Here is a 13765-nt window from a genome sequence, read left to right as displayed (position 1 = left end):
AATTTCACATATTCACAAAATAATTGTAAAATAACGAACTCAAAGAGTGTTTTAACATATTAGCTACACAGTAAATTTGAAATCCGGAAATTAACACCAATTGAGTTAATTTCAAAACTTTAAGAGTGTATATATGGGAACCACCCGCAAAGTGTTAATTCAACACTTTCAAAAGTGTTGCCTCTTTTAACACCAACACAGTGTCAAAATATTAACACTATAAGAGTGAAGTATTAACACCAATGCAGATAACAACAACACTGCTACAGAGCTAGGAGGAACTTTGTTGCAAGCTCTGGCAGAGTTAAAATCCTACACTGTTCCGGTGTTGACCTTAAAAAAATAAATAAATAAAAATCTATTCAAGCTTATAGGAATCAAATATTACATCACTTAAATGTTGACAGAACTATTTAAGAAATTTTACTTTTTAAACGATTAAGTAGATTAAGGCTTCTAAGATGAGAATAATTTTAATTTCAAAATAATAAATTCACTGTGAAAACACATCTCACTACATTACTCTTTCAATATTTTATTCCAACATGGAACACCAATAAAATTACTTTACAAGTAACAGTCCAAAACAATGTAAAATGAACTGTCATTGCCATATGCAAATCAAATGGCTTGTAGTAAAATAATTGTTCTGTTTTTTTTAGAACAAAGCTGTGCTCTTGTACAAAAACCCTGAAAGCATGGAGATGTTCAACAAACTCTGATTCCATACAAGAGACCAAAAAATAAACTCCATCCTTGATCAAAATTTGAACAATCTTTCCAAAGACTAGTACATCCTCAACCAAATCTAAGCAAACAACAAGATTTTTTTCTACACTCCGTACCATGACACTTCACCCAAGGAGTGATACTTCACTAGAGAGATCAATGTTGAGTTGCTCTGAATAAAATCACACTTTTCAAGGTCAGACAACAACTCATTTGAAACAGGACCAGAATCAATACCCCTTGATGTACAGGATTCCCAGTGATAGGCTATTGCCAGCTGGTGTTTTTTTGCAAGCGATTTGGTGAGGTTTTTGAAGTTTTTTAAATTTTAAAAAAAAAAACCTGTGTTTTGCTTCGTACCTCATCGTCCACACATGAATTAATGGGCCATTTTGCCCGATGCATGGAGGGTAGTTAATCATAAGGTGATGCTTCGGAATCAGATTTCTAGAAGGATACAAGTCTTTAAACAATCGATGATGCTCTGCTATCAGATGCTTCAACAATATAATCATTCCTTCAGAAATGCAATAAGAAAACACAATGTTAACAATTTGCAAGAGCAGCAACATCAAATGCCAGTGTTTATCTCCCTCTGGAACTACATCTCCAAATATAAGAGGGATGTTCCTGATGAGACACAATGTCTGACTTGCATTAAGTCCAATGCTGTTTCCTGGGTGCTGAAGGTTGACCTTGGTTGGGCGGTTATTTTGGTCCAAAAAACCATAGCTGAAGGCATACAGTCTTTGAGGAATGGAATCACCCGGTATAAGATTACAACTCATATATTCAAAAAGCAGTTTTACTTCATATTGTGCCACTCCCTCCAGAATATCATGCATAATGTCCAGCATAAAGTTCTCAGATACATTAAAGTAAGTCAAGGTGTTGAGTATAGAATTTCTTTTAATACCATAACAGGAGTTTTCGTTGGGGTTGTCAGCAAGATACTTGTAATGCTTCTCATTTTGGTTTCGGTTACGCAAAATCATCCTTGGATCATCCTCACTAAATACTTCCTGTGCTAACACCTTGTCAGTAAGGCACAATCTGCAGTAATGTTTTGCAGAAAAAGATTCAACATAACCAAGAATGCTGTTTAGACCCAGGTTATCGCCAGTAATTTGAGCAATTGTACCAAAAATGGGCTCCTCAGAAAAAGACACCTTCATTCCCTTCTGCTCAAGAACTTTACCATTATCAATCAATGGGCCAAGTATTTTGTCCATGCCATACTTTTTTCCATCTTCAGAATGAAATAAAGAAATTAGATGTATGTTCATCAAGGATGAAATTACATGTGATGGCAGGTTACGAAGCACAAAATATATACAGCCAAGTTTATGGATTCCTTGTTTAAATCCTAATGGATTAGCTGTTTCAAAATCATCATAGTAAATTTGAATCTCCAGTGCATTATTACGGATGGAGTACAATGGATGCCTTTTGTAATACTGCCCATCACAAAATTTTCTATACATGTCACTTTGCCTTTCTTCTTGAATCAGCTTACACACTTCCTCATTTCTAAAAATGAACTCTAGAGTTTTGAGCAGAGGGATGTAAATAAAGGTTTCATTAACTGTTGTTTGTTCATACATTCCAGAGATCGTATTTCTTCTTGAATCGTATCTGACACCCAAGTGAATTTCAGTGGGTTCAGCAACTCCCCATTTCTTGCTGAAATATTTTCTCCATTTTGTGTCTGGATTAAAATCAGAGAATGGATTATGAAAATAATTAAAAACCTCTTCAACTGAACTTCTAGTTGTGCTGTCAACAGGTACAACATGTAAAACGTTCTCCCTTAAGTTAGTATGGAAATCATCAACAAAATCCTTCATGCTTTCAATAACAGACAAAATTAAATTGTTTGCAACACCATTAGCCTGCAGTTTGGCAATTACGGATGCGCACATTTCCCTTGAACTATCCTTTGAAAGAGAAGAACATTCAACCACTTGAGCATCATTATCTGTCATTTGCTCTGTGTCAGACACAAGTGCTTCGTCAGGATTTGGAGCATGCTTATTTTGAATAGATATGTTATCACTGCTTGATGCTACACCCCTAAAATGAAATCTGGTTAAATGTTTTTTAAACCCTGCATAACTTTTAAATTGTAGAGAGCAACCATCCTGTGCACAAACCAGCTCTTGCCAGGATACAAATTATGTACAAGTTTAAGGTGCCGAATTAATTTTACAGTTGTAACAAACAGTGCTTTACAGATGTAGCATTTAAACATCATTCAGTAACTTAGCTCTGAGCTCCTTCACCCTTGGGCTTTCACTTGTGCTGCCAATGTCAATTCTGTACACTGTGGTCTGGAGAAATGTAAACAAACCTTTAAGTGGAGGATCATAACTGATACTGAACACAAAATGGACCTTGAACAGTTCATCGATTGCCGCTAGTGAAGAGGATTCTTGACACGGGATGAGCTTTTTGTCAAGCACAATGAAGAACTGACTGATGGCTTCCTTGCTGCTGCCTATGGCAAGAATGTAAGGTTGACGATTGTCTTCTGTCTCGAGGTGTTCCTGAATACTCCGGCATGCCTGATTGAAGAAAAGAAAAAGGCAAATGAAGCATTATCAGTTAACATTATGACTACACAGTCAACATGAAATTAATTTGTCAATATTGTAAAAGCTGTGATTTATATGTAATTTTGTCACGGAAGCAGTTCTGTGATCAGTTGTAAATCTCTAACAAAGTCAGTTGTAAATCTCTTGCACTCTCACAGGTTAAGCCCAAATAAAGCAAAGAAAATAAATCCTTAGAGGTTACTAAATAAACAGAACATATAACCCTGATTTTTCAGATATTCAAGTGATTATAGACCCGGCTTTACTGGCAATATGTGCATCTTACAGTCATAGTTTGAATCTGTTTAACTCAATTGAACACTAAGATCAAAAGACACAGAAATTATACAAGCGCCAACAAGCTTAATTCCAGTTTAGGTTTTGATAATTTCAAAATTCAAGCACTTCATATTACACTTATTTCATAGTGTATTATCAACTGGAGAAGTTAATGCATTAATTGAAGGTTTAATATCTACAGCCCTTGTATCATCACCATTGCACCAGTTACTTACCTTTTGAAAAACCACCAGATGGTCAACTGCCTGTGAGATGCTCATCTTCTGGGTTTTCTTTCTTCCAGAAACTTGGGGCGACAAAAAATGCAGAAGCAGAAGAAAGGATGATATGTCACTGTCCCACTCTGAAAAGACAAGTAAAAAGTTAAATATGCACAGTAAAATAACATTCAACAGATTTTCACTGCAAAACCATTACATCTGTACCTGGGGAATCCTCAGCCTCGCTGCTTTCTTTGTTCTGTTTGGCAGAGGACAGCAATCTTTTCAGCAGTGGAGTAGATGTCAAGGTTCCTGCTAGCTTGATAACCTTTGACATGAAAACTGTTGGCCACCTTTCCAACAGTCTGGAAGCCGTGTCTGACCCGAACAGGAGTGTAAAGTCCTGGAGAATCTGAGAAATCAGTAGAAAACATTACATTACTGTAAAATATTACAAGCTAAATGTGATGGTCACTTTTTAACCACATCTGTGAAACTAACATTTCAATAAAATTTTTTAAATATTTATAATATATATATATATATATATATATATATATATATATATATATATATATATATATATAAAGACAGTTTATACCAATCCTTTCGTGTCCAGAAATCAAGGAAAAACCGAGAGAATAGTGGAGGATTTCTCTGGATCATGCACAAGATGCTGTCTGTATTCAAATGTTGCCCTCATCTTCTGCATGATGACCTCACGGTCGCTTGTATGATTCATCAGAGAGATGGCCTCTAGACTTTGATCACTGTCCAGCTGATTTTCACGGTGACACAGCTGTCTGTCAAGCAAAGGACCCCCCTTTTCCACTGTTTTAGGATCATCTGAACTTCCAGAAGGTATATATATATATATATATATATTTTTTTTTTTTTTAATTTATTACTTTTTTTTTTTTCTGATGACAGACAAGAATTGACTGGACTAAACCAGTCACTCTCTTCACTGCTTTTTGAAGTTAAAGAGAGTGTATCTGTATCAAAGCTGGCTAATGATTGAGGTGTGGAGCATCCTGTTATTGGTAAAACTGGCAACAGGTTAATAGGCAACAGGTTTATTTAATACTGGACCAAAATAAAAAGACAGGTCTACATACTTGTAAAAAAAAAAAAAAACACTCAATACAAGTTTATATTATGGGAATATTTCTACCCACATTAAAAATATGGTAAAGTACTGAAAATTGGCAGCATTCACTTAGATACATCTTACATCATTCAATAGCTGCATTGTTATTACTCACCCCTGTCATTAAAAGCATTTATGACAAGAAGCAGTCCACTGGTGCTCATAAGATCAGGAAACACATCTTTGTCCACCTCTGTACCAGCTTCATCTGTAACTGTACTTACAAGATCCTGTGGTAATGAAAACTTCTCTTTCACTGCAAAGGAGGGAACATAAATATTGTTAAATTCACATTTAATGATACACATGATATAGAAACTTTTTTTACTTAATATATATACTTATTATATATTTACTATCACTCACCCTCTGCTAGAAATAAATCAAAGCAAGCCTCTGGGATTTTTATGAACTTCTTTTGGTTCTGATATTGTGCTTTGACAAGCATTGTCTTTACCTCTGAACTCTTGGTGTAGAGAGAAAGAAAAGCATTATACTGGGTATATGTAATACAATTGGACTAAAATTTGTAAGAATACGTAATTCTGGCAATAATATTTTTATATATAGGTAAAGACAACTTAAAGTTAGCGTTAGTTGTTTTGCAGAACACTTACAAGACAATGATATCTTGGAGGGAGATTTATAAACATATTACCGTCTCTGTTTTGAACTCGCATGCATTCACTCTGACAACCGTTACGCGCGCTGTCTTCTTCTATTGTTTCCTGACAACTGTATTGTCTTAAGCTATAGCGCCTTGGCGGCAAAACATTGTTATTGCAATCTCTTACATTCGCGTGAGATTATGTCCTCACATTAAAATATCTGACAACAGTTTTTGTCGATAATGTAGACTAGTCGCTTCATTCATCGGAAGTCCAGATCTGTGTGTTTATATTCCACAACGTGCGTTCTATCACCGAAGCAAGCAATCACATCATTGACTCTCGTTGCAGCATTAAAAACTTTTCACGGTAAAGTAAGCTTTTAACAGTGAATACTAATCCATGGTCAGTCGGCCACCAGCGGGAATCCAAGCATAAACCTAGGATTAAAACGGGTTATAATAGTTTGGCCGCTGTCTTTGAATTGTGCACATTTACTTGTTGAACACTACAAGAAACCTGCCATATGCTTGGCAAATCCCACTTAGTATCTTTTATTTTATAGTAATATAGTGATGTGTTTAATAGCACTGATAGAAGAAATGATTGTTACAAGTCAAATTTCAGATTTCTATTTTATTGTAAATGCCCAGTACACAAAGTATAACTCTAGTACTGTATGCCCTTATTAGATGTTCTTCATCTGTCTCTGTCAGGAAGATTTGGAGATCGATGTGTTATCTGCTTAATAGCCTTTGGCTAATCCAGGCTCTTATCTTCATTGTCATGTGCTGACGGAATGTTGGAATGCACTCCTATGTCAGTGATGGATTAGTGATATTTATGAGATGCTAAAAAGCACTGCTGAGCTTGTAGATCTAAAAAAAAACTTTAAACAGGAAGCCACTAGAAACAGTGAATTCTCTAAAACAGTATACTTAAGCAGAAGATAACTGACAATGTGCAAAGAAGCTTACTATTCTATAGTTTATTTACAGTATTAAACAAAACACTGTGCATAGGAATGTCAAAACATTTACAATTTCCTATGTAACTTCTGTACAATGTATGAAATGTTAATAACTACAATAAAAATAAACTGTTTTCTGTTTTAACATTTGTTGTTTTAAGAAATTATGATTTTTAGCAAGACAGCTTTAGATTTCAGGAAATTGATCAGTTATGAAATTGAATGTTACAAGAGATATCCTGGTCTTTAGACCTATTTTTCATCAGTTTTCATCATAATTCAGAACAAATCTCGATTTACATAAAATTGTTCACATCTTAAAATCTGATTACAAAACATTAGCATAGGACATTAAAGTTAAATGGTTATTTCAGCTCTTGTCTGCAATTTAATCACATTAAACGTACCCTCCTGTCAGATACCTCAAACCTTAATGACAGAGCTTCTTCCTAAATTGTGACAGGGATATGGATTCCTGCTATGGTTGTGTGAGGAACTGTATGTCGGAGATATATACTGTGTGTGTGTGCGTGCGCGCATGTTTTTGTCTGTGTGTGTGTGTGTTTCCTGTCTCACTCCTCTTCTTATGGCTTTGCAGAGGTGAGATATCTCAGATTAGCCATCTGCCCAAGCAATCTTTTTCAGCCCTGATGTCATTTTAATCAGGTCACAACTATAGCCTCTGCTGTGGATTTCATCACTGTGTGCATTAGTGCTTCTGTTTGCCAGTTCTAATTAAACTAATACAATCACTTATATTTCTTTAGTGCTTTATGCATTGTAGAATGCTTTACGTGGATGAAAAGGAAAAGCATTTTTTTAATTACAATTCAGCATAGAATAGGTAGAATGTTAGTGCAGTTTTAGGTTGAAAACAAATTAATTTCAGTTTAATACGAATGTCAGTGTTGAAGAGTGATCTACTGAAAGGCAGCTACACTGTCCAAAACCAAGCAAGCCAAAGCCATGGTAATCTATTTCATTAGAATGTAGAATAATATAAAGTAAGAACAGCTATTATGTGAGGAATATTTAATGGCATGCTTTATTCGTAGAGTTTAATTCAATTAATATTTTTTTCTATAGCACTTTTGCAATGTAAGAGAGAGGAATATGGGGCGGCATGTGTCAAGAAATTTAATTGATGACATCCACGCCCACTTCTGGTTTAAGCCCCGCCCCTTTTTAATATAAATTTTATAATTCCGGTAATTCGATTCTTATCAGTTTAATTAAATTAATAATTCCGGTAATTAGATTCTTATCAGTTTAATTAAATGAATAATTCCTGTAATTATATTATAATTCTGGTAATTAAATTATAATTCCGGTAATTAAATTATAATTCCGGTAATTAGATTCTTATCAGTTTAATTAAATTATTATTAATTCCTTTAATTAGATTCTAAATTGTAATATTAATTTAAAATTAAATATTATAATATTATTAATTAGATTTTAATCAAATGAAATAAAATATATCAACCGTTATTAAAACCATATTTTAATTATTGTAATACATTGTATTATATTTTATTTAATTATTGTAATACATTATATTATATTTTAATTATTGCAATAAACTATATTATATACTATTATTTTATACTAATATATTATATAACATTTTAATTATTGCAGTAAATTATATTATTATAATAATTATAATTTATATTATATACTATTATATTATATTATATTATTAGGGACCGAGCACCTACGGTGCGTAGGCCCTATTGTATCTGTAATGTTTTTTATTAGGGACCGAGCACCGAACGGTGCAAGGCCCTATTGGACTTGCTCCGTTTATTATTATTATTATTATTAGGGACCGAGCACCGAACGGTGCAAGGCCCTATTGGAATTGCTCCGTTTATTATTATTATTATTATTATTAGGGACCGAGCACCTACGGTGCGTAGGCCCTATTGTATCTGTAATGTTTTTTATTAGGGACCGAGCACCAAACGGTGCAAGGCCCTATTGGAATTGCTCCGTTTATTATTATTAGGGACCGAGCACCAAACGGTGCAAGGCCCTATTGGAATTGCTCCGTTTATTAGGGACCGAGCACCGAACGGTGCAAGGCCCTATTGGAATTGCTCCGTTTATTAGGGACCGAGCACCTACGGTGCGTAGGCCCTATTGTAATTGTAATGTTTTTTATTATTATTATTATTATTATTATTATTATTATTCCGCCCCTAATCGGGGCACTTTTGAGGGTCTAAACGTGCTCGAAAACTCACGAAACTTTGCACACACATCAAACGCGGCGTAAATGGTCGGCTGATATGGGTCTCGGAAGTGGGCGTGGCAAAATGACTCGACAGCGCCACCTAGAAAATTGATACGGACAAGCCCCCGAGCCACGAATCACGCACATGCACGAAAATTGGCACACACCTCAAACATGCCAAGACCTACAAAAAAGTCTCAAGGAGCGATATCTCAAACCCAACAGGAAGTCGGATATTTATGGCTTCCTGCGGCGAAAAAGTGGCGATTTTGCCATTTCCAGGCGTTGTACTTTAACGAACTCCTCCTAGGGATTTCATCCGATCGACACCAAAATTGGGTTATGTCATCTAAAGACCTTGGCGATGTTAAATTGCGAAGCTTTAGAGTTTTCGTCGATGGGCGTGTCCGTGGCGGCCTCGCAAACTTTGACGACTCGCCACGAAACAGCAAGTTCTTATAACTCAGGCATGCATTATCCGATCTGCCTCAAAATTCACACGTTTGATAACCGTCCTGACCTGAACACGTTTACATGCCAATATCCCGATACAGTTATAGCGCCACCTGCTGGCTACAGGAAATGACATGATTTACAGTGAAACAAACTCCTCCCACAAATTTCATCATATCAGCACCAAATTTGAGTGGTGTCATCTGAAAGCAGTATCGATGATATATTGTAAAGGTCTAGAGTTTTCGTCGATGGGCGTGTCTGTGGCGGACTCGCAAACTTTGATGATTCGCCATGAAACATCAAGTTCTTATAACTCAGGCATGCATGATCCGATCTGCCTCAAAACTCACACATTTGATAAGTGTCCTGACCTGAACATGTTTACATGCCAATATTCCGATAAAGTTATAGCGCCACCTGCTGGCAAACTTAAAATTGCCTATAACTCAGGCATGCATGATCCGATCTGCCTCAAAGTTCACACATTTGATAAGTCATGACCTGAACATGTTTATGAGCCAATATCCTGATACTGTTATAGCGCCACCTGGTGGTAACACTAAAATTGCCTGTAACTCAGCCAAACAATGTCTGATCTGCCTGAAAATTCACATAGTTGATTACAATCCTCTCCTGAACACATCTACATGAAAATATCGAGTCACAGTCATAGCGCCACCTGCTGATGGGAGCAAGTTTGGCATAAATCCTTGATTTTCTCAGGTTTTTTATATATATTGGCATAAATTATTATTGTTCGTGGTTCTCTGTCGTCCTACGGCCACCGGGCGGCGGTGAGCCCGTGTGCGAGGTCCCTATCATCGCTGCTTGCAGCTTTAATTAGGGACCGAGCACCAAACGGTGCAAGGCCCTATTGGACTTGCTCCGTTTATTATTATTATTATTATTATTATTATTATTATTATTATTATTATTATTATTATTATTATTATTATTCTTCTCCCGAATGAATCGCGATTTTGAGGGTCTAAACATGCCCGAAAACTCACGAAAATTTGCACACGCCCCAGAAGTGGCGAAAATTTACGTTTGTTATAGGCTTCGGAAGTGGGCGTGGCAAAATGACTCGACAGCGCCACCTAGAAAATTGATACGGACAAGCCCCCGAGCCACGAATCACGCACATGCACGAAAATTGGCACACACCTCAAACATCGCCAAGACCTACAAAAAAGTCTCAAGGAGCGATATCTCAAACCCAACAGGAAGTCGGATATTTACAGCTTCCTGCGGCGAAAAAGTGGCGATTTTGCCATTTCCAGGCGTTGTACTTTAACGAACTCCTCCTAGGGATTTCATCCGATCGACACCAAAATTGGGTTATGTCATCTAAAGGCCTTGGCGATGTTAAATTGCGAAGCTTTAGAGTTTTCGTCGATGGGCCGTGTCCGTGGCGGCCTCGTAAATTTTGACGACTCGCCACGAAACATCAAGTTGTTATAACTCAGGCATGCATTATCCGATCTGCCTCAAATGTCACACGTTTGATAACCGTCCTGACCTGAACACGTTACATGCCAATATCCCGATACAGTTATAGCGCCACCTGCTGGCTACAGGAAATGACATGATTTACAGTCGAAACAAACTCCTCCCACAAATTTCATCATATCAGCACCAAATTTGAGTGGTGTCATCTGAAAGCAGTATCGATGATATATTGTGAAGGTCTAGAGTTTTCGTCGATGGGCGTGTCCGTGGCGGACTCGCAAACTTTGATGATTCGCCATGAAACATCAAGTTGTTATAACTCAGGCATGCATGATCCCATCTGCCTCAAAACTCACACATTTGATAAGTGTCCTGACCTGAACATGTTTACATGCCAATAACTCCATAAAGTTATAGCGCCACCTGCTGGCAACACTAAAATTGCCTATAACTCAGGCATGCATGATCCGATCTGCCTCAAAGTTCACACATTTGATAAGAGTCATGACCTGAACATGTTTATGAGCCAATATCCTGATACAGTTATAGCGCCACCTGGTGGCAACAGTAAAATTGCCTATAACTCAGCCAAACAATGTCCGATCTGCCTGAAAATTCACATGGTTGATTAAAATCCTCTCCTGAACACATCTACATGAAAATATCGAGTCACAGTCATAGCGCCACCTGCTGACGGGAGCAAGTTTGGCATAAATCCTTGATTTTCTCAGGTTTTTTTATATATATATTGGCATAAATTATTATTTTTCGTGGTTCTCTGTCGTCCTACGGCCACCGGGCGGCGGTGAGCCCGTGTGCGAGGTCCCTATCATCGCTGCTTGCAGCTTTAATTATTATTATTATTATTCTTCTCCCGAATGAATCGCGATTTTGAGGGTCTAAACATGCCCGAAAACTCACGAAAATTTGCACACGCCCCAGAAGTGGCGAAAATTTACGTTTGTTATAGGCTTCGGAAGTGGGCGTGGCAAAATGACTCGACAGCGCCACCTAGAAAATTGATACGGACAAGCCCCCGAGCCACGAATCACGCACATGCACGAAAATTGGCACACACCTCAAACATGCCAAGACCTACAAAAAAGTCTCAAGGAGCGATATCTCAAACCCAACAGGAAGTCGGATATTTATGGCTTCCTGCGGCGAAAAAGTGGCGAATTTTGCCATTTCCAGGCGTTGTACTTTAACGAACTCCTCCTAGGGATTTCATCCGATCGACACCAAAATTGGGTTATGTCATCTAAAGGCCTTGGCGATGTTAAATTGCGAAGCTTTAGAGTTTTCGTCGATGGGCGTGTCCGTGGCGGCCTCGTAAATTTTGACGACTCGCCACTGAAACATCAAGTTGTTATAACTCAGGGCATGCATTATCCGATCTGCCTCAAAATTCACACGTTTGATAACCGTCCTGACCTGAACACGTTTACATGCCAATATCCCGATAGCAGTTATAGCGCCACCTGCTGGCTACAGGAAATGACATGATTTACAGTGAAACAAACTCCTCCCACAAATTTCATCATATCAGCACCAAATTTGAGTGGTGTCATCTGAAAGCAGTATCGATGATATATTGTGAAGGTCTAGAGTTTTCGTCGATGGGCGTGTCCGTGGCGGACTCGCAAACTTTGATGATTCGCCACCGAAACATCAAGTTGTTATAACTCAGGCATGCACTGATCCGATCTGCCTCAAAACTCACACATTTGATAAGTGTCCTGACCTGAACATGTTTACATGCCAATAACTCGATAAAGTTATAGCGCCACCTGCTGGCAAACTTAAAATTGCCTATAACTCAGCCAAACAATATCCGATCTACCTAAAACTTCACATGGTTGATAAGATTGCTCTCCTGAAGACATCTACATGCCAATATTGAGTCACAGTCATAGCGCCACCTGGTGGCAACAGTAAAATTGCCTATAACTCAGCCAAACAAAGTCCGATCTGCCTGAAAATTCACATGGTTGATAAAATTCCACTCCTGAAGACATCTACATGAAAATATTGAGTCACAGTCATAGCGCCACCTGCTGACGGGAGCAAGTTTGGCATAAATCTGTGATTTTCTCAGATTTTTTTATATATCGGCCTAAACTATTATTGTTCGCGGTTCTCTGTCGTCCTACGGCCACCGGGCGGCGGTGAGCCCGTGTGCGAGGTCCCTATCATCGCTGCTTGCAGCTTTAATTATTATTAGGGACCGAGCACCGAACGGTGCAAGGCCCTATTGGAATTGCTCCGTTTATTATTATTATTATTATTATTAGGGACCGAGCACCGAACGGTGCAAGGCCCTATTGGAATTGCTCCGTTTATTATTATTATTATTATTATTATTAGGGACCGAGCACCAAACGGTGCAAGGCCCTATTGGAATTGCTCCGTTTTTTATTATTATTATTATTATTATTCCGCCCCTAATCGGGGCACTTTTGAGGGTCTAAACGTGCTCGAAAAGTCACGAAACTTTGCACACACATCAAACGCGGCGTAAATGGTCGGCTAATATGGGTCTCGGAAATGGGCGTGGCAAAATGACTCGACAGCGCCACCTAGAAAATTGATACGGACAAGCCCCCGAGCCACGAATCACGCACACGCACGAAAATTGGCACACACCGCAAACATGCCAAGACCTACAAAAAAGTCTCAAGGAGCGATATCTCAAACCCAACAGGAAGTCGGATATTTACGGCTTCCTGCGGCGAAAAAGTGGCGTTTTTGCCATTTTCAGGCATTGTATTTTAACGAACTCCTCCTAGGGATTTCATCCGATCGACACCAAAATTGGGTTATGTCATCTAAAGGCCTTGGCGATGTTAAATTGCGAAGCTTTAGAGTTTTCGTCGATGGGCGTGTCCGTGGCGGCCTCGTAAACTTTGACGACTCGCCACGAAACATCAAGTCGTTATAACTCAGGCATGCATTATCCGATCTGCCTCAAAATTCACACGCTTTGATAACCGTCCTGACCTGAACACGATTACATGCCAATATCCCGATACAGCTTATAGCGCCACCTGCTGGCTACAGGAAATGA

At 38.1% G+C, this 13765-nt stretch overlaps 1 protein-coding gene and 1 long non-coding RNA gene across 4 annotated transcripts; both read right to left on the bottom strand.

Moving 5' to 3' along the window:
* Positions 1-607: 607 nt before the first annotated feature.
* On the bottom strand, positions 608-4285 carry LOC130230656 (uncharacterized). Of its 2 annotated transcripts, none has more exons than XM_056459786.1 (3): positions 4049-4285; positions 3839-3966; positions 608-3293 (listed from the first exon to the last, which is right to left on the bottom strand). In XM_056459786.1, exon 3 carries the CDS (start codon positions 2712-2714, stop codon positions 960-962), a length of 1755 nt encoding a protein of 584 aa, XP_056315761.1. In that variant the 5' UTR covers positions 2715-3293; positions 3839-3966; positions 4049-4285; the 3' UTR covers positions 608-959. The 2 variants fall into 2 exon arrangements, with proteins under 2 accessions (XP_056315761.1, XP_056315762.1); XM_056459787.1 differs by having other exon boundaries at positions 1063-3293.
* An 813-nt stretch (positions 4286-5098) lies between these two features.
* On the bottom strand, positions 5099-5702 carry LOC130230657 (uncharacterized). Of its 2 annotated transcripts, none has more exons than XR_008837968.1 (3): positions 5632-5702; positions 5340-5439; positions 5099-5229 (listed from the first exon to the last, which is right to left on the bottom strand). It is a non-coding gene; the product is annotated as an uncharacterized LOC130230657 (long non-coding RNA). The 2 variants fall into 2 exon arrangements; XR_008837969.1 differs by having other exon boundaries at positions 5591-5668.
* Between the last annotated feature and the right edge of the window lie 8063 nt (positions 5703-13765).

This window comes from Danio aesculapii, chromosome 6 (assembly GCF_903798145.1).
Source record: "Danio aesculapii chromosome 6, fDanAes4.1, whole genome shotgun sequence".
Classification (NCBI taxonomy): Eukaryota; Metazoa; Chordata; class Actinopteri; order Cypriniformes; family Danionidae; genus Danio; species Danio aesculapii.
This window is presented reverse-complemented; position numbering and strand designations above follow the sequence as displayed.

What these genes read in the sequence shown, in the direction of transcription:
- LOC130230656 (XM_056459786.1), bottom strand. Translation starts at nt 2,714, where the DNA reads ATGACAGATAATGATGCTCAAGTGGTTGAATGTTCTTCTCTTTCAAAG.